This window comes from Bacillus rossius, chromosome 1 (assembly GCF_032445375.1).
Source record: "Bacillus rossius redtenbacheri isolate Brsri chromosome 1, Brsri_v3, whole genome shotgun sequence".
In the NCBI taxonomy this organism is placed as follows: domain Eukaryota; kingdom Metazoa; phylum Arthropoda; class Insecta; order Phasmatodea; family Bacillidae; genus Bacillus; species Bacillus rossius.
This window is the reverse complement of record NC_086330.1, coordinates 365,802,724-365,824,958: the sequence shown is the minus strand read 5'-3', so window position 1 is coordinate 365,824,958 and position 22,235 is coordinate 365,802,724. Positions and strand designations below refer to the sequence as shown.

Below are 22,235 nucleotides of genomic sequence, written 5' to 3'. Positions count from 1 at the left end.
CTCTTGAAAAGTGTTTTTTGCGAGATTGCCCATAATATCCACAATGCCTCATTCTTTATTATGTTTCATATTTTCTGATTATTTTTGGTGTCAAGTTTTGGCCTGATGTAGCATAATTAATATCTCAAGCTTCCTCAAACACTTAAAATTTTTGTTTAACTTTATGGTTTCTAAATTCTATTAGTTGAGAAGAAATTTATGTAGGAAACTCAAAGCTTACATTTTGAAATGGTAAATTTCTTGGAATTATCTAATTCAGTGTGTCATTATTTCTCTCAAACCTTTTTCATGATTTGCTCCATCCAAATGGATTCTCTTGTTTTCCCACCTCCCTGTTCCCATTCGTTTCTGAATGACTTTGTCATTTTGGTTTTCATTCGCTGCTGATGTTTCTCTAGCATGGAGTAATGGTCCAACAGACTCCTTTTCACACTCCCATGCGTAGTGGTCATTATGACTTAATAGTTTAGGCCTAGGCAGTGGGGAACAATCCCTCTGGACGTGTGACGGAGCGTGCTGTGCCGTGCGAGCGCGGTGGTGTGTGTCGTGTGTGACGCGTGGTGTTGCTTGCAGGAGGGACCATCCTGCCGCCGCCGTTTGGCCCGGCCGCCTTCGGGCCCTTCGGCCCAGCGACCGCCCAGCTGATCCCGGCCACCCCGGCCCTGCCCCCGAGGCACGCCTTCGCCGCCGCCTACCCCCCGGCAGCCTTCTTCTACTGGCCCTACCCCCCCTCCCCTCCCGTGAGCCCCACGTCGTACTACGGGGGGCCCGTGCCCTCCCTGGGGCCGCCCCCGGGGGCAGTGCAGCCGCCGCCTCCCACGCTGGTAATCACGCAAGGTCTTCCCTTCTCTGCTAACTTCCTTAGTGGATCTCCAGAGGTTAGGGGCTGAGAGCTGTACTATCCCGGCGAGGGGCAGACCACTCGCCGAGTGGCCTGGCCCTCCGCCCGCCCTGCGCTGGCGAGCATCCCTGACCGTGCCAGCCCGTGTTTCTACTGATGTTGCAATCGATTAATCATTGATGTTAGATTCGTTTACTACATTTTTGGCACATGTCTTGGATGTTGGCGAGTGCAGGCGTTACTGATTGCATGCTGTTTTGATCTGATGGTGCTGTGTATTTGCCACGGTGTGGTCGAAGATATGATCTGTGGTGGTGATGATTATATGGGTGGTAATAGGTTCACGTTGGGAGTTTTATTTCCTTTCTTTTGCCCTGTGGTAAAATGCTCAGGGGTGTGTTGTGCAAATTTTCTCTATACACGTGTGTGTGTTCTGTTGTCCAAATTTCTTGCATGGCTGAAACTAAACCTTTCTTTCTTCTGATTTTTATAACTAGATTTATTGGGCTTTAAAACACTTAAATGTTTCTAAAATTAAAATTTGAAAATTATTATTTTTGTTTCTTTTGAATTGATTAATATTTTCAGAGACTAGTAATGTGAAAGTATGTTGATCGTGTTTCGGAATAGTGACCTGGTAAATATCCCGTCCTCATGTTTGTCATGCACAGTAAAGTTCTTTGCCTTTTTTTTATTGCCATCTCGATACATTTTTGACTCGCTTCCGTGTGATTTTGTGCATCATTCCGCAGACTTGTTTCAAGAATGTGACAATGACGTTACCTCATGGGCACATGTCAAATCATATTTTACTATTGATGCCCATACATTTAATATTTTCAACATGGCTTCTTGCATTAGCAAGGTGCCCAGATGTTAGAACTAAAATATATATCTTTAAAAAGAGAAGTAAAATTGTCTCTAACGTGTTGGTAGATCAAAATAAATAAAGTTTATATTTTTGAAAGAATATCTTATATTTACAGAGTGTAGTATACTTTCCACTAATACCTATTATAGTGTTTTTAAGGATGTCCCGATAGGTCATATATCACAATTCTGTAAATAAATAACTTGTGGGATAAAATTCTACCAAAATTGTTTTTCCCACACATGTTAGTCTGCTTAGACACATTTATGACTTTGTGATAGTACACATTCTTGGTTCCCAAATAACTTTACAGCATTGGAAAAAGTTGTTTTTACACACCTGCTGGTACATGAGCATATTCCACAGGGTAAATTATATACTGTACTTAGTAAAATAGTTAAAATGATTAATAGGTAGGTAATTATGAACGTTGGTAAACGTAGATTAAAATTTAGGTTGAGTGATAATATGAACATGTTTTGATGCCTTGCTATTTTTCCAGTACATTATTTAGAATTAAAAAATTAATTTTTGACAGGAAAAATAATTTTAGGTAGAAAATCTTTGAGTTATGGGTTACACCATTTTAAGGTTTGCTTGCTGTTTGTTCTGGGTTAATTTATTTGGGTTTATGGTTGCAAGATGTTAATTTGATGGTATACATCCTTATGAGAGATGGCTCTAGCATGTTCCATGTACTTCACCTTGCCAGGGTGCGTAGCGGTGTTCCGTAGCAGTAGTGACGCTGCCTTCTTGCTGGTCTGTAGTAACAGGTGTCAAGCTTGTGATCGTTGTGGTTTGTAGTTAATTTTTTGTTACAAATGTAGTTTATTTCATCTAATTGTTTCCTATACAAATTTTATTACAAGACTCCATGTACCAAATTTTGTTTTTGAGACAAACATATTATGCTGATATCTTCTCATATATTCATAAGTCCTTAAGCTATTTTGATGTGACTATTTGAATTTAATAATAATGAAACATATTGCTTTTGTGTTTATGTGATGTACCCAGAATTTTTTTGTACAGGTATTTCTGGTAACAAATATAAATTAGATAATATTTCAGTCAGAATGGATAGTATGATCACCAGTTATGGTAGTCTTAATATTTTTATTGAACTATTTTTAACTCTTTTATGTGTGATATAAAGAGGTAATTTATTTTGTAAAGTAATTTTGCTAGCTTTTATTAGTAACTTTATAAGTAATCATATTTATAAAATAATTTTAATTGTATAAATTATATTTGCCCAAGAATCTGAATTTTATTTTCCAGCAATGCAATGAATTTACTGTTTATTGTTTAGTTAACTAATAACGAGTTATGTGAAGTACACCACTAACGGTACAATTTTGTTGTTTCAGTGGAGTATCGACTATATGAATGCCAGCCACGCTAATGCTCACACTATCAGTAAGTTTCTTTGATTAGTGAGAAGTGTGTGTGTGTGTGTGTTTTGATGTGTGGTATTTCTAACCTAAATATTTGCCACAAATCTGTAACTGTAAAGGAAATTGCCATGAATGTTGTCAATACATAAGTGATGGCTTCATGATGTTTCTTGTTAACCATGCAAGCACATTGAGGTTCGTGTTATTTTTGTAGAAGTACTTGTAGATGCCGTTACGTGTACCTCATGATTGTCAGCTGTCCTAGTTCAGTTGCCCATTCCCTTGTTCAAAATGTCATTGTGGCTTCACTGTGTTTGACTGAACTAGTGTCTGTTGGGGTTCATTGTTCTTTCCTTGCTCACTTGTGCAAGAGCTCACAGCCCTCCGGAGGCTCATCCAAGGACACACCTTGTAACTATTCACAGTATTTATAACAACTTTTGAAATTGTACCCATGGGTGCGGTAGTTGAACCTACTTATGATTTAAAAAAAAAGATAAACATAGGATTTTAACAAAGTTTAATTTTGTACAATAACTGTATATAATACGTGTAGCATATTGCTTTAAACTTTTTGTTTTGGCTATTGGAACTTTATTTTTATTATTACTGTCGACTCCTTAAGGTCCTTGCCAACCCAGGCGCACATACAGTGTGCGGAGCTTCAAAAGAAACTGCGGGAAAATTAAAAACTGCTAAAGATATCTGAGTGGTGTCTGTTTACAAAAAACATTTTGAGAATAATTGGAGGGCGGATGTGAAGTCCGGTGTCCGGATTTCGTTTTTAAGGGTGATTAGGCCTCTATGTCATGCAATTTCAAATATTTTGATTATGCTTAAAATAAAGATTGTGTGCTAAATGTTTTGGTTTGACGTGGCATAGGAATTTGCTTTGGCCACTTGCTTAAAGTCAACACTTGTGAACTGGTGTGATCATCACGAAAATTGTAGTTACCCCATGTGAAATGATAGTTATTTACTCACTGTGCTTGCAGACTAGAGCCCATTAGCAAATAGAAGGTCTGGGATATTATGTATGCCCTGAATTGGGATAAATAGTTTAAAATTATAATTAAAGCAAAAAGATGGAAAAATCCAAGATGGCCAGGTCTGATCCCCTTAAACTGTGTTTTTATAAGTGTGAAATTGGCAAAAGTGCCTTTTTTTTTTTCCTCCCTAGAATAAGTTGATGGCTTGAAACACCTGGTACTGTTTCTTGACAGAACTTGAACTTGCATTACACCTTTATCTTCATGTCTCCAGTATATAATTTTATGGTTTACCTCTCAAATCTCATAGTTCCCTTATGCACGACGAGAAGACTGTATGCCAGTCCACATCCTTGAGCGCTGCAGTATCACAGATACACCCCTGACTAGGCAGGAACCTCAATATCACAGTTAAATAACAGGCATAAGTGACTTAAATTTCATGCAAACTGTGTACATAGTTTGTTGTATGTTCTGAATAGTGTGTTTGTATTGAAATGTATCAAATTTTTACTTGATTCTATAAACTGTCAGTACTAAATTTGTATCTAAAAATTTGCCTTGCTGCCCAGAACACTGTTCGTTAAATAGACTTCACAGTGAAAAGTGTTGGCCCTTTAGGTCACGTACTTTATTTCAGTCAGTTGTTGTTATTTTGCCTACTAGCACCTTACAGAAATACTCATCTAACTCTGATACTTTGTCAATAAAACCAGTGATTCTAAATTCTAACTTTTGCTTGTTCACCTTCAGATTACGTAACTATGGTGTAAGTGTAGATCTATGTGCCTGAAGCAGCTGCTGCTATCTGTATCAGGAACATTAGGAGCATTATTCCAAGACAAAAAATTAAGGGTTTAGGTGTTGAATTTCTACTGCACATTACGGCACCCAACCCCGTAGATTAGTCACGGCCAGTCCCGTAATTTTAGGGAACAAATTTTGGTGTCCTATCCATGATCTATATGTTGCCCAAACTACTGCACATGTGCAGAGTTAACTTTTTTGGTCATTTATTCCAGATGGCGGACCCGCGTCTGGTGCCATTAACTCGTATTTGTTCACTTTCGTCGATATTGGGGGACGTACCAAGCGTTGGTGCCAAATGAAACTTTATGGTAGCGAAACTATTCTGAGTATATTTTGTACACTTTATTGTCATAACAAGAAATAATCACAACTAAAAGAGTACTTCAGAAAATTAGAATAACATCTTTGAATTCCAATGGTTTCGTCCAAGCTTTTGTCGTGTCTCCGTAGCAGAGTGGTAAAGTGCAAGGTTCCCAGTAGCAACTGTTAACGGTTAGTAGTGAGTTCTAAACCTTTTTTTAACATAACGCTATAAACGATAGTATGTACCTATATGTATGGGTTAACGTAATTCTCTATACCATGAAATTATAAGCTATAAATCTGACACGATTTTTGTCATCTTCCATTACTCCCTTGTTAACGTAAATAAACAAATGTTGTGTAGACATGTCAAGTAGCATGCTCGTTCCACGATGTGTGTTTCTAGCCCCGCGCAGGGCACAGTTTATTAAAACGGGTGCCAATCTGTGTACAGGGATTCTGTGTGGACATGTTCTCGCGAGCTAGGTTACTGTTGTGTCCCAACATGGCAGTGCTTATTCGCTACCTTACCCAGTTGTCTTGGAGTACTGCCCTGAGGTTGCAGGAGCTGTGAAAGGTGTATCCCGTGCACTGTGTGACCTGACCTGAATGCCAGGGGCCCGGGCAGTTGTGCCGTATGCTGGTCGTGTGTTGCAGCGACCCCGGGGATGCACTCCGCCGCTGCTTAGCGGGCGACCAGACACCATGGCAGTCTCTGTTGTCCGCAAGCACCCTTAAGTGTCCAAAGTGAAATTAATTCTTTTGTTTTGTTGATTTTTTAAAAATTTTTATGTTTTTCATAGAAGATAAAGGAATGTTATGATCATTTGATAGTTGTAGGCTGAATGTACCAAATATTTCTCATGTGGAATGTTCGGACGTTTTATTCCTCGCTGCTCTATTGATGCTCTTTGATGAGGGAAGAGTGGTTGCGAGTAGTTTGCAAGCGATGTTGGGATGTAGGTAGATGTGTTGTAAGAAGTGAACCAAAGTATATTGAGCAGATGTGTTGGCTCAAACCCTGAATAATGAACTATTAGTAATTAATGTTTTGTGATCGAGGGTGCTGAAGATGAATTGGCCCTTAGCTGTGCGGCTGGCGTGGAGCCAGCGCAAAGCACAAAGGGCTCGGTTCATTATTACGAATGTATCTTTGCTCATTATTTTAGTAGTATTATAGGATGATGATTGAAGATAATGTATTTTGTATTTTTTGTGTGCACATCAGAGTACAGTAACTTTGATGAGACGTTGAATCAGAGTGAGATAAAATATCAGCACTGTCAGATATGTTGAGATTGATGATGAATAGTTAAAAGTTCCCAAGTAATTTTACTGTATGAATTGAAATTACTTCAAAATATTGTGAAACAGTGAATTGTTTTCATTGTGGATTGCCGCAATGCATTATTGATGCAAGATAATTTTAATGAAAAAATTAATTTTACCTTTTCTCACGAATTCATTGGATGCCCGTGTGTGGGTCTCTGAGGAGATGCAGTGTATGGAAAATGCTTTGAATGTGCTGTCCAATATTTTAATTATATTTTGACCAAATCAGATATTTTACTTTAATAGAATGGCTTTCCTTAACTTAAGCAGAACGTAAAAGGTTTGGAGCTGCGCCATTATCGCAAATTTCAGTTCGACCTACCCATGTATGTTTTATAGAAATATTCAGAAATATTTGTATATAGCTTGTAGATTATTATTAGTTGTAAGGTTTTATTTATTACAAATTACTTTATCATTCTCTTACTTCAAGACAGCAAATATCATGGTCGTCTTCCATTTGTTTTATGAAGTTAGTTATAATTTGTATTAAAATTGAGTTTCCATTGTAATCTTTGGCCTTGTATAAAATGACTTCATCAGTAAGATATTAAGTTGTTTATTTTATCAAAGGCTGCCAGTTTTTAAGGTTTTGAACTTGTGTGCTACAATTTTTTTCAGTACCTCCACGTGCAGCTAAATTTTAAAAATTATTTTCTGGTAATTGCAGAGTTCATATTCTAAAGAAAAATTTGGCTGCAGAGTTTTGTTGTGCCCTGTACTTGTGTGGCTTCCGATGTGTTGCCAGCGTAGCAATAACTGCCGTGGCAACTTGCGTGTGTTCAGAAATTACAGTGCAAGCAGTGTGAGGCTTGTTTGCGGAAACAATACTTGACCTTGTAAGCACATAACCAAATTACGTAGAAGAATTTGTTACGTAGATGATGCAAGAGTGTGTTAAGTTTATTACATGTGTGAACTTTCTTGCACAAGATACAAAGGCATGTGTTACTATTTATTGAATACATAAATTGTTTTGCCGCAAAACAACTGTAAGTGAAATGTTTACATTTAGTTTAGTCGTAGCAGTGTCTTTTTATTCAAGTATTTGTGAGAGAGATTGTTAGTTAATTTGCTTGTTAGCGGGTAGCTGCCTGTTGGGGCATGTTATATTTGCTACGAATAGCACCATTAGATTGTTGTAGCCTGTAATTATGTTGTTACGTTATTTAAAGCATTGAAAGTGCCTATCTGTTAGTGTAGACTACATATAGAGTACATTTGTTTCTGTGCTCTGAACACTGTTCTCTTACTAAACAGCTTGAGTAGACTTTTTTTTTGCAAACAAATTTTTTAGCATTTAGTGTTGATATAATTTTTGTACTCATAGCTCACACTCACACATTCTTAATAGAACATTGTATACGAAATGCAGAAATGTGATGGTCATTCTAATACTGACGTTAAAAATGTGCAGTTTTACTTCTTTAAGTTGATTGGAATAATTCCTGACACGAAACAACGAATTTTTATTGAATAAACCATTGGTAGCTTGTAACTTGTAGGTTCAATATCACCTTTGCGTAGATAATTAATAATCTGTTGAATCTGGTACCCACATTCCATGGTTTTATTTGTGTGTTAAATTGCTCTTTGCAATTATCATTTTTTTATGTTGAGTTTTTTGACAGCTATATTCAAATGTTTTAATTGTAAATACAATTTAAAAGGTTATTTCTGCTTAGCCTACATATATTATAAAATAACAGTTAAATGATATACTCAGTAACATATTATTTATTTAATATATATATATATAAATTGATATTTTGTTCCTTTACAGTAGATTACTTTGCTGTAATTTGCAGTACTGAAATAATGGAGTAGGACGTGAATAATGATATGCTCGTCTGTGACTTCTAGTCGCTTACAGTGTGTTGCGAGCTGCTGCTTCAGTAGCAGATTTTATTAACTGATCACTTAGCCAGTAGAAGCTATTTTGTGTTCCGGAGAATAAATGATATCTTTAGCGATTATTGGCTTAATTTGTACACTATGCTGTGCTTGGATCTGTGTACTAGCGTAACCACCTCTCCCATTTAATTAAATTCTGAGCTCATGAAAAAGATTTGACTTATAGTAAGCAGTAAGTCCTCAACTTATAAAAAAGGGTAAACTTTTATAGTCATTCTTGTTGACTTAATTTTCTTTTGGAAGTTAGTATAGCGTATGCTAGGTCTCACCTGCCAATTCTTTTTCAGGAAAATGAAATTTGAAAATTGGTGTCCCAATGATAGCTGCAAGGAAGCTATTGGAAAAGATTTACAGGAAAATCCCTCAATAGTGATGACAAATAAATAGTTTGGAAGACCGAACCCTGGACTTCCACAATTATATTAAACTTGCTCATTTTATACAACAAACTTTAGTTTACATGTCTTCTACTCAAAAAGGGAAAAGTTCTATTAAAAAGGTATTGTCTAAAATTACAATCTTAGCAGGTATTGTTGTTGAGTAGAATGAAATTAGCAAATTACTGAGAACTGTGATGAAATTTGGCGAAGCAATGGTGCTGAACAAGGAAGTATTTTAAATGTTGCACATTACAAAAAAGTATTAAATTTAAATGGTTGTCGTGGTGGGGAAGGAAGGCATCTGAGCATGAGCAGTAATAAATTTAAATGAAAAGCTAGCTCAATGACAAATCAGCGAAACTGCACTACCTCTCTATACCTAATGGGAATGCCTTATCCTGTGGTACACCGTACTCTGAACAAATATTCTCCTCAGGAATGCTGAATCTAACATTGCAAGACTACAGAGCTATCAATTCTGCCACCTTTTCCTGTGCCCTCAATCTAATTGAGACACAAAAGTAGGGATTCTATAGATTCTCAATTAAAATTTGGGTGAACAAACCTTTTACTAGTTGATTGCCCATAAATTTTGTCAAAAATATTTGCAATCCTGCTTATCAGGCAGTATTAACATATTTTATTGTGAATGAAAGAGGGTGTGAACACTTCCTCATACCTTCACAACCTTCACACCCTCCCACATATCTGTACACCCCTCTAATACTCACACCCTCCTTCATGCCTTCACACCCTCTCACATACACACACACATAATAACCATCAATCGCTCCCTCATATCCGCACACCCCTCCTTCATATTTCTACACACTCCCTGAGAGCATCCCTCTAATTAAACCAAATGTTTGGTGAAGGTGGAATAAGAATCAGTCTCAAGCCCAAACAACGGGACATGCATCGCAAGAGGTAAACGCGGAACGTGAGAATGCTTGCGTCAACTCTGACAAATCCTCGCGTGAATGGGGGCAGCCACTAGGAGGTATTTCGGGAGATGAAATTGGTGCACCACATCTCAAGGTTGAAGGCTGTTCAGCTGGGATCATTCAAGTATGACACCAAGTTAATTTAAAACAAAACAAATTGATAATCTAGATTATCTTTAAATTGCTGACATGTCAGTAGGGTATGATTGGCTTCTACTGATCTAGTTAACAGTTATGATGATTGTCTCTGCCTATCAGGTAATGGTTTTTACCTCATTTGGGTTTGTCGTGTGTGTATTTACAATGGCTAGTAAATTGTAACCCTTAAAATTATAATTATAAATTAATATTGTGGATTACAAAAACTGTTGTTACTGTAGGTATTTCTTACAACGTGAATGGTGGGAAAACAAACTAATAAGTGCGAACATGTAGAGCTTCAATAGGTTTCATCGTCATGCGAAGAGGGTTGTAGCCACGTTCTTGTCCGGTTTGAGTGAAATCTGCTGCTTTAGTTTCCAATGCAGCGTCGGCTCGCAACACTCGGATAGAAAACCTACGCAACTTTTTAAACATGCTGTTTGATTTGTGTTATTACTCAGTGGATAAGTTTTGCTTGCTTCGAGCCAACTACTTGAATTTGATATTGCATTTTGATGCTTGCTTCATAGTGTATGTAGCTTGTTGAACTATGTATTTAGGTTTTAGTTAGCATCAGTTGTATTTATTTTGTTTGGACATCCATATCTTTGAATATACTTAATATATTCACGTGTGTGTTTCCCGCAGTGTGTTGAGGTCCAGCAACCTTGCTAGTCGAGACACAGTGTGTGCACCTCCGAGTGACAGCTGTGGAACTCGACTGCAGGATAAATGTAAAGAACTATATACGTACCATGTATAAAGAATGAAACTCCTTACTTTATTTTGTTTGCTTTGCTATCGCTGCCTCTGCGAGGAAGTCTTAACTAGTTGTGCAATAAACTGAAGATATTTAATATATTTTACTTGAGTGATTTTGTGTAATCTTTGTTTCCACTATTGTGGGTTTTAATGTATTTTTGTAGCGTTTATCACCAGAGATTCCCACGAGCATGCGTGCTTGTATCTGTGTGATTGCCTGCTGTAGGGACAACCTTCATTCAAGTCTTGCCAAACTGTCATCTTTGCACAGTTTTTCAGAATGAATTGTTTTAATGTTCACAGGTTCATGTAAAATACTCTTGTAACTGTTCACATTGATGTTTTAAATATTATTCAAATATTAACTCTCGTAATTATAAATTGAGTTTAGTGATTATGAATACATATAATTTTTTTTCTCCCCATTTTAGTGTTAGAATCTCTCGATTTTGTTTTTTTTTTTCTGATTCATGTGTGTTAAATGTTGGCAACAAACATCTGTCGTATACACTATCATAAAAGATTGTCTGAAAAATGTATGTTGATTATACTTGAATAAAATAACTGATAAACTTGATCATCAGAAAGATTTGTTGTGTAAATGTCAATATTGTATAGAGGCTTCACAACAAGATGAATGATGTATGTCCTAGCATGGGTGGCTGCCTTCAATAGTGAAGGACTATTACTAGAGAGAGATTTTAAGGGTTAATTTTCAGACCCATTTCATATTTAAGACAGATATTGTTTTTATTTTATATATTGTCTTAAATAATGAAAATTGCATTCCACAAATGAAACTAAAATATTTCTTCATACTTAATTCACCAAAACAGCCTTATTTTGACTGTCACATGATGCACAATGAAGTGCAAAATCAAACAATGTAATTTTTTTCTCTCAATCTATTTAGTTAATACATTGTGGTGCAAAATTTTAAAATAAATTACATTCAATGAATTCACTGTGATTAATAGTGCTGTGTGTGAAAGGATTTTTTGATTCTGGAAATTTTCTGGCAGGAAAAATCTTTCCTCACAAGGACGGGATTGGGAAAAACAGCAATTGAAATATACGACACCTATGAATTCGGTGTCCTGTAACTATATATTTTTTAAATGTCCTTATAGTTATATAAATTAGACCCACATTTAAAATTAAGATGTAAATGTATTAAAACAAACCACAAACTTATAACAATGTTCTTAGTGCCATATCAATCTAGATGTACTAGCGCAACCCTTTTTTGTTTTTGTACTTCGCACATTTGGCAGTTTTGTTAGCATTCTTCTCGGGTTTTCCATATGGATTAAGAAAATGCAACCGGAATTACAGAATACTGCGTGCAGTTAAACCTTGCACAATAGACTTCTTAATAATAAAATCCTCATAACGAAGCAGCTGATAGGTCCTGCCAAAACGCCATATGAGCTTATGTATTTGTACCCCTAAAAAAAAAAAACAGTTTTTTTCCCACAGTTCTGCCAAAAACACACTACAGCGAAGAAAAACTGAAAAAACCCAAATAGTTTCTGTGTAGCACCTAAATGTAAAGGAATAGGGAGACCTCGGTTTATGTTTAAATGCCAGTCACGTGTGTTTGAATGTATCTGTTGATTCTTGAAGGGACTAACTAGTAAATGGTCCATGCCTATACGCGTATTACCATTTATTGTTGCTACAACTTCAAATAAAGCCAATTTGTGTGTATTGCATTAGATGGGCATTTATGTAAACTAATATGATTTTACAAGCCAAATATGGTTATTTATTGTGAAACTAGGTTAACCTGACATTTTAGACCGCCAACGAACACCACCTTCCATCTCTACCACCTTCCATCTCTACCACCCTCCATCTCTACCACCTACCATCTCTGCCACCTTCCATCTCCAATAAAATCTTATTAAAAGTATAAATGTATTAAAATGCCATGGATCCTTAACCCAGTGATAGCTCAGAAATACCGAAACCTGAAATAGTTAGGGACAAAACTATTTCACTTTGGTTATATGTTAGTAGTGAGAGAATCAGTGACAGTTATCAGAGAAAACAATATGGAATTATGTTTAGTGTGGGAGTGAAATCTCTGCTAACTTCTGTACTTAGACAACACCTCAGAGAGGTGCTGTGGTTGCAAACCTGGTGGTGTTTCGTGTCACGGTTAAGTGACACTCGGACGTGACAGGTTTAATGAAGTATCGAAGTGTGCGGAAATAATGAAGGATCGCGCCGAGGCCAAGGTTGGCTAGGAGCAGTTAACTACCATTGTGCGATAGCAGTATGTGTTTCATACTGGTAACGCAGCACTGATGGCAACTCTTCAACCTGCAAGGCAATGAACTCTGCTCGGATGTATTTTTGACGTAGTCATCAACTTTGTTATCTGTACTTGAAGCAGAACAACCCCCCCCCCCCCCCCCCCCCCAGCACCAAATCTTTAATTTCTTATTCATCACTAAAACAAATTTCATATTAAAATTAATATAATTTTTACCATTACAATATTTAAATTTAAGAACCGAAAACTGCTAAAATAGCACTATTTTACACCTTAAAATCCAAATTTAATACGGGGGGGGGGGGGGTCATGTTTCTTAACACCCCCCATACACAAATCCTGGCTACGCCACTGACTGAACTTTGCCATTCATTTACGTGTGTGTCTGCTAGTTCTGAGCTCATGTACCTATTTTTTTTTCAGTCACTGCCTGTACGCATAATTTACATGGCAAAATGAACTGACACAGGATTCTAATGACTTAGTCAACATATTGGTAACAGTCATTTTATGTAATTACACAAGGAGTCTTAGCAAGTTTATGTAAACTTTATGAACCTGAACACAAGGAATGCATCTGCATTTGAACTAGCTTCTCCGCAGTGCTAGGAACTTGTGCCACAATTGCAGTTGAAATGCTGCCCTCAAGACTTATTGATGTTTTAATGTTGCAGTTTCAGTAAATTATCAGTAAAGTCTTATATTTGAGAGATTATTTTTATCTAGTTGTATATTGAAGCCATTTTTGAATAATTGTCACATACTTTTTATTGAACATATTTTCGTTATTCTTTCTTTAGCAATTTTATTTTGTAAAATAGTTTTTGAGTAGACACATTTGTGTATAAGGCATTCAGTAAGACAGTTTAGAAGTTTGTCAATTTTTGCAGTAACTTTAAGATTGAAGTATGTGATCAATGTTTTTGCTTAATTGTGGGTTTTGGTGTTAGTTATTTTGGCATATTTGCGTACCGTGTGCATTCAACAGGTCTTGCATGCAAATGTCTGCAACATTAATTTTTTAGAGTCAAATTCATGCTGAGTGCTATAATTGGAGTATATATTTAGATAATATACTTATTTGCTTGCAGATTCTTTTTTGGATTTTTATAGCCTATATAACTAGCCACTTGTTTTATTTACAGCTCTGCTTAACCACCTTAAAATATCTCGTCAGGATTTTTGATAGTTTAAGCATGTTTAATTTAAAGTCACATGTGAATCAGTTTTTATGTAAAGTAAATCCTGGCCAGATGTTTGAGATAGTTGTCTGGAGCTGGGTTCAAGGATGACAATCGTTTCAGGCTTTCCAAATATCTCCTGGAGATTTTATTTCAAGCACCTATTTTATTTACGAAATCTTGGGATTAAATTTTAGCCCTATGGCTGTAGTTGAACTAATGTAGAACACCTATGACTAAAAAGTGCACACAATCCTTTGTTTTGTAAAAATATAATTCCAACTTCATCAATACATACAGTCTCTCGAGTCATACAAAGCTCAACAGCTGGCAGTGATTAAGTACATTGCTAAGAAACATTCTCATTACACACGTAATGTCTTTGAATGAAAATAAATCATGGAATGTAATTTTTTAAAAATAAAAATTTACAAGTAGGCAAAATTAAATGATACTACAAAACAAAAAATATGTACAAAGTCTTGATAGTAGTATTAAGTTGTAAACAAACAGTATTACGAACTCTTTACACATTGTATATACATAAACTTTTAACACCTAAAACAAGTATTGCCTTGTTTTTATATTGTTCATCACTTAGATCTTACAGTTAGCACGCATCATACATCTTACAACTAAAATATACTTCCAACTGTAATTTAAAATGTATATATGTACAAGAAGGCAATTCCGAGAAGTACACTGCTTTGAATCTTGCACCGTGCAGACAATGACATTTAAATTGCATTAATTACATAGATGACACATTTCATTGCTGCTTACTGAAAATGCATTAACATACCATGTACCATTATGTTGCAAAACATTGACAAACCAGGCAATTCTTGGCCATAAATAAAAAAAATTCTACATCTTTTGCTGACAGTCCAATATTCATAACTTGTAGAAAACATGCTATCATTAATACATTTGCTTTATCATCAGTCACCGAGAGCCAGATGTGTTCACGACCATATTGTTAAACAACAGCATCTACCAGCCTATACTCCACTTGGTAGCTCCTGATTGATTCAAGATCGGAGGCTTAAAATTCATACACAATGTCTGAACATTAACAATGCAAGTGTGAAGGCTGGCATCAACTCAAGAAATACTTTACTACCAGAGTAACCCTGGTCCAGCAATATGCTACCAGTACATACCATGTGAAAACAAGGGTCTGGACTTGTCAGTATTTGCCACTTTCACTAAACTTCTGCAAACCTGATTCTTTAACAATGATATCTTGCCAACCAGTTTCCCAAGTAAAATTCAGGGAATGTCATAGAAAGTATGCATAATAGATCTAGTAGCCTCAAACCTATTAAACAGATGCTATCAAATCTTTGCAGTTTGTCAAACTAACTTAAAAGATTAGCCACTTCTCTATTCACACCAGATCTGCACTCTAGCATCTAAAACAATTTAACCTCAACAGAACTATCAGTTGAGTTCATCCATGCATGTCTTTTTTTATTAGTTCAATTAATATAGTACAATCATAATATATATACTTATATGAATACACCTCATTAATATTTAATCACCTTAAATGAATTACATGAATGTAAAATTTTTCACTATAGCTGCCATATTTAGAAAGTTTATCAACAATTTCTTTAAAAAATAAAAATTCTCATTAAAAGCTTCTCAAAAACATTAAGCCTTTGGGGATTGTAACAATTTTCCATTTAATAACCACAATGCGAACTGAACTTTTTAAGCTGAACCAACCAACTTATGACATTTTATCATTTACTTTGTTCTCGATGTATTGCACAAAGAACAGAAAGAGGTTGGGAGAGAGGCGTTTGGTGTGTAAACTGCAAATTAATTACAATTTAGTAACTTTTAAATTATGTCCTTGTTAGCCTCTCGACTTAAGTTTGACGAAGTTCTTTACGCCAATCAAGAAATGTAAACAAGCCGTACACCACACTGCGTGTGGTGTTCACAATGAAAAAAGAACATAATGCTCTTCATTGTCTTATGTTACTTTATAGCACAATGCACAAGATATTAGTTTTTTCCTACTTTTTTTTTAAGTTAGCGTACCGAAAACCTGTTCACGCAGCACTAATATGACTGAAGTCTTTCCAGAAAGCTTAGGTAATGTACAGTTTGAGAGTCGATTGGCTCACATACCAAAAGAGGTCATGTTTTCAGTATTCACAAATGGAAGCAATGAAAACGCTTTCAGAATACATCCAGAGGCACTTTGAGTTTACTATTAAAATGCTAATTATGGAACAACCAACACTAGCATTAAGTGATTAGTCAGGCACGGCTAGCTACAAAAACACTTAACTGTTTTGTTAGATGTTTAGAATTATGCCATATTCATCACACCTCTAACTCTGTTTACATTTGAAATAAGCCATGGTATTCTATAAAAATACTACTTCAGTTCAGGGATTACATTGTAAGCTGCCAGTACGACAGCAACAGCATCCAACCTTATACACAACACCGACCTAACAAATCAAGCTGCCTTTGAGCTCTACCATTTTCCACACAAGGCACAGTTACGACACCCGACTGCGCAGTACAGAGCAAACAAACCCAGCCAATCAACTACAGTTAAGTACTCAAAATGAGATCAAAACATAACAAATGAAATTACAGGTATTCAAGAAATTGTAATGTAAATGGAATGTAATGAAGTCCTTGCAAGAACAACAGATCACAAAAAAAAAATAAAGTTTAACATTTGACCAACCTCTCTTAATGCTAACACTACAGCAAGCGCTATAACTAGCGTGCACAAATGGTGATCATGTATGATTGGCCTTTATTCACCGAATGTAAACAAATCATAACACCAATCACTAAAAGAACTACCAACATTTTTACAAAGTTTATTATCATTTTACTTTTTTTTTCTCATGAACTGTACAGCATAAAATCTTAACTTTTGGGCCACTTGTTATGACTTGAAGCAATGGAAGAATTTTCTTAATTCATTAACCAGCAAAGATTTTTCTTGCAATTTCGTTACCGGACTGAGCAAGTCTGCCCTTATTTTTTTAAAGCTTGCTTTCACAAACTTGCTTCAGACTTACACTTTCATTTGATAAACTTTTAAGCTGTAATCACAATGCCCCGACGGGTCCGACACGACAGGCCCGACAAACTGTCATGCAGCATCTCAGCACGACAGATTTAAAAGTGTAGGGTCACAATACCACGACAAAATAACACGACGATTTTAAATTTGGCCTTCAGCAAATCGTGCCAAGCTAAATACTTCAATTAATATGCATTATAGAATGCGCTACAAACAAAGTAGGCTCTTTTATTTATTATTGACAGTTGAAGTGCAAAAAAACATTTAGTCATCTGCGATACGAAGTAAGGTTAAGTTGAATCGTAAAACATAGAGTTGTTTATTATAGTTACAAGGAAACAAGATAAAGATATGTCAGTGAGGGACAGAACAATACTCCTGATGTTAGCTGTCCGAAGAATTAAAAAGAAACGAAATGTTAAAAGATGGATTCTAAAATAACGTCTTTAACCATAAACATGATATCTGTTTATGTTTATACAAACAGACTAAGGCAAGCTACAAATATTTCAATTCACCCACACGTAAAACAAAATTTCACTTTTCAGCAAAAAGATTTACCAAGTAGGTAAATATTTTTGAAATTTAGTTCTGTACCGTTTCCTTTCCGTTGCCGTTTTCTTTTCTGTCGGGCAGCCCGACACGACGAAATTAGAAATAGAATCTACTCCTTGCGGGCCGTCGGGGTGCGTATTTAGTCGGGCTGACGTCACGGCGAGCTTGTATTTCATTGGCTGTTGAACTTGTCGGGCCTGTCGTGTCGGAGCCGTCAGGGCATTGTGATTCCAGCATTACACTTATATGCTGCCAATCCAAAGAGACAAACTACCTCATTGTTCAGTCTGATGTAAAGGATCCAAATATTTCTCCACAACTTAATGAATGATAACGAGAAGTAAATTTATAGATGTATGTAATCATTTTTAACTTGCCCAAACTCTAAACAATCCGATGCCCTGTTACTTATTAATCACAAGTGAGTCCACAGCTGGTGATTATAGATTTCATGTTTCAAGTAACATGACTGGATTGGTCAAGTTACAATGCAACGAAGCACCAGTAACAATTGCCTTCACTTGAGATTCTGGCAATACATGCATATACTTTTGACTCAGCATACTGATCCCCATTAAAGTGCATGCCTACCTAAGTCTCTTCAATTATTTTAATACATTGACAAAATTTTAATTGATTACAAAATTAAAGCACTGACAAAATCAGTTCTAAAAAACAAAATGGTCACAATGAAACATTATATGGCGATAATCTCTTAACAATAAAAATTATCAGAACAAGAAAAAATATTTACAACAAGATTCCGTAAATTGAAAACAGCCAATATTCGTACACTTTTAAAAACAGTAATAAATAAAACTGCATGTGGAATCCATATAAGGTCTTTTAAATATGTGACCGTTTATTACCACTTGGCAATATGACAACCACCGAATTGCCAACTGCACAAGTGAATTACCATTTTGAACACCACACATTCTGCATTAACACATGCCAATAAAAATACATACTTAAAAAAGAATTGGTATATAAAAATGTACTTTTGTAAAGAAAATACATGAGCTATAGAAGCTGCCACTATTCAACATTCGTTACAAACATTTTCAATGTTTTCTCCCCATGCGCACATACATCTCAGTTACATTGGCGCCGCACGTTATCTTTAGCCATTCACAAATTAGAGAAGTACAGAAACTACATAAGAACTTTTCATGTTAGCCGTGTGTGTTGTGCACTTGACTCAATGCTCACACCAGAGATCCCGGGGCAGCACGGGACAAGCACAAACAACTGGATGTTTCTGATCTCTCGTATCTTTGAATAAACACCACCATCTCAAGACAGTATCGCTCCCATTATTAAGAAACTGGCCATTTTTTAATCTTTGTGAATGAAAGTGTCGTGGAAATTGCAGTTGAACTAACGTTAGGAGATACTTTAGCTTCTACTGTATTTCAATAAATAATTTGGGCCATTTAATCGTATAGCTGCCTTTTGTTGATGAATGATTCCCAGGGTACCAGCATTTCTCTAGAAATCTACATAATTTATTCTGAAAGTGCTGGATGAAATTCTAATTGAAAATAAAATTATGACATGACATTAAAAATACATAAATTTAATTTTTGAGTTCTGTGAACTAAAGCATGTGGGACTGGTTGTTTTAATCTATGAACTCACTTGTGCCATTTTTAAAAATTGGGAGTGGCTTTCACATCCCGTCTTGGAGTTACTATTCACAGTTGTTCTTACTGCAGAGCCTCTACATATTCACATTGGTTTGCTCACTTAAGTTATACTTCTTAAGGAGCGTTGTGAAAAAATGAGTGAATTTTCACTATGCACGCACACAATGCAACAATATTATCACAGGATGAAAAGGCTGCATCTACATAAAATTTACTAATGTGCTTTTAAATCTTATACTTTAGTGATTGATATTGAATACTGCTCCACATAACTAAAAACATTTATTTATTATGAATATTAGTGAGGTTACGTTCCTATTATTAAGTATAATTTATTAATTTTAATTATTAAAATTTATCTTGATTTCACTGGATTAAATAATTTTATGTGTGTGTTTATAATATATAGACAAATGAGTATTATTTTAAAAATTTACTTTGATTGAATTTATACTTTTATATTATATATATTTATAATATCACTCCAGTCCTTTTATTACTATTATTATATTAAAGTTAGTTTTTTATTACAGCAAATAAGTATAACATATAATGCACAAACATAAGTACACCCACCCATTTTATTTTTATAATGTTTGGCTACATAATGTTTAGTAGGTAGTACATTTAAACCAATTTATAACTTGTGTTGTTTTTAAAAACAAAGTTCCTATTTTAAAACACAACTTGTGCGAAGAAAAAAATAGGGATAGCAGGTAGAACTGTTGAACACCATCGCCGCTGGCTCCATCACGGTTCACATTTACAGAAAATGCTGCAGTTCATTTTCATCATGATTCTGAAGGTGTTATAATTCAGTATATTAGCCAGTTATTGACGATGAGCTGGTGAGTAGTCGGAGACAAATAAATATGCTTGTGAAAAAAACATACAGTCAATGGAAAGACAAAAAAAAAGGGTGATGAAATTCATGTGTTTATTACCATTGTACTTCTTCAAAGCATCTTGAAAAAACCTTTATTACCAGAGGTATTGGACAAAAAAAAACCTCCTCTTCTAGCGACCCAATTTATCAGAAAACAGTACCAAGACCCTGAAGATCATCCACAACCAAAGCTAAACCAAATGTGGCCAGTAATGCAGCACCAGAACAAAACCTTTAGCAGTGCTTACAGTTTATGAAAGTCCAATGCTCTATTAAGGCAGATTGTATTTGAAGAGAGCAAAATTTGGGATAAAAAGCAACATGATTTGCGAGTAAATGACTGGTTACCTCCAGTCATTCATAATTTACACTGGGAAAGAAACTAGTTTTGATGGAGAATATGAATACCTCCCTCATCGGCACAGGTTGTTTTGACACTCATGAAACCACTTTTGACAACTAGCTGAGCTACTTGTTGCACCGCGAAGAGATTTCTATGGTACTGTGTGAGAATTGAGAAAAAATATGCCATCCTTCTGCTACAGAAAATTGAAGAAGCAGTTTCCTTCCTAAGGTTACAGCAATGAAATGAAAGACAAGAAAGATGTGTGCATGTTGGAGTCAATTCATAATGCCCAAATGGCCATGATGAAATGCTGAAAAGGTCAAACCTGTAGCAGTAATTGCTTACAACAAAACAATGGGCGGAGTAGACAACCCTGTTCCATACAAAAGAGGTAAAACATTTTGAAGAAATTATTTTTTTCTCCATTTGGCAGAATTGGCAATGTGGAACACATTTGTTCTCTACAAGAAAACAGATGGACAAAGAATGTCTTTTGGTTTCTTTATTTGAAGTAATCAATGCAATTATAAAAAAGTACCAGAATGATGAACATTCTCCAAAAGCACCTGGGCATCCTCCATCCACACTACCCCTTTGCGACTGACGGGACGGCATTTCCCCTCACCCGACCCCAAGAAACAGCACCCTAGCAGTCGTGGGAGACTCCAGAGGAACTGAGGCAAGGAGGGAGAACAGTTACTTCTGTGAAGACTATGACATTGCACTGTGCATTGTTCCATGTTTCAAGTACTTCCACACAGCAACAACCATCTCAAATCAATGAGATGCTATTTCAATTGAAGCAAACTAATCAGATGATGATTTCATATTCATTACTTTGTTATGTTATGATAAAACTTAGTATAATGCATATCACATATTGTTGTGTCATTTAATAGTCTGGTGTATTTATTTACTGTATTTCCTAGGAAACTAAATTATTTCAATAATGCCTTTAGAGTTATAAAAACTTTAATACGTGACTTTTGCATGCAGTGTTAAAAAAACTTTCTTCAATTATTTTTATAAGAGAAATATTTTTTTAAATTTTCTTACTCTTAATTAATGATTTCTGAGATTTATAAAGGTGGCCACCCAAAAGATTGTCAGGTAGATTGCAAGAAATAACACTTAATTTAATTATCCACATAATTTTTCTTTTTTTGGATAAGTATTGATAAGTATTCCCCCCCCCCCCCCCCCCCAAAAAAAAAAAAACTTCAACATCTAATTTAAATTACATTTAGAACTGGACAATTTAATAAATACTTCCTGACATATTTGAGAATTATATTCACTTAGCCATTTTCAAGATGTCGGAACGCCAACCACATATTTTCAGAGCAAATAAATAAGCACTATTTAATTTTTCAACAAGTTATGTACAATTTATATATTCAAAATTTAAATTAATGAAAATTTAAAAATAACATTTTTTAAGTATATGAAATAGCCGAAACATTTATAAATATTATTTTTCAAAACATAGACATATTTGAAAGAATAAAAAAAAAATTTAATTTTGGACAAAAATTATATTAAATGAATCATAAGCTAAGGAGTTAATGTGAATGACAAGCAACCCA

The 22,235-nt window shown here is 35.4% G+C and overlaps 1 protein-coding gene across 5 annotated transcripts in view; it reads left to right on the top strand.

Moving 5' to 3' along the window:
- The window catches only part of LOC134528383 (RNA-binding protein fusilli), a 326,528-nt gene extending 315,267 nt beyond the window's left edge, over nucleotides 1–11,261 (top strand). For 3 of the 5 annotated variants that reach the window (XM_063361967.1, XM_063361968.1, XM_063361966.1), the window contains 3 exons: nucleotides 574–824; nucleotides 3,083–3,131; nucleotides 5,869–11,261. In XM_063361967.1, the coding sequence (XP_063218037.1) occupies nucleotides 574–824; nucleotides 3,083–3,131; nucleotides 5,869–5,900 (332 nt within the window). In that variant the 3' untranslated portion in view covers nucleotides 5,901–11,261. Of the gene's footprint in view, nucleotides 1–573; nucleotides 879–3,082; nucleotides 3,132–5,868 lie in introns of all 5 variants that reach the window. The other 2 variants (XM_063361964.1, XM_063361963.1) reach the window with 1 other exon arrangement.
- Nucleotides 11,262–22,235: the final 10,974 nt, after the last annotated feature.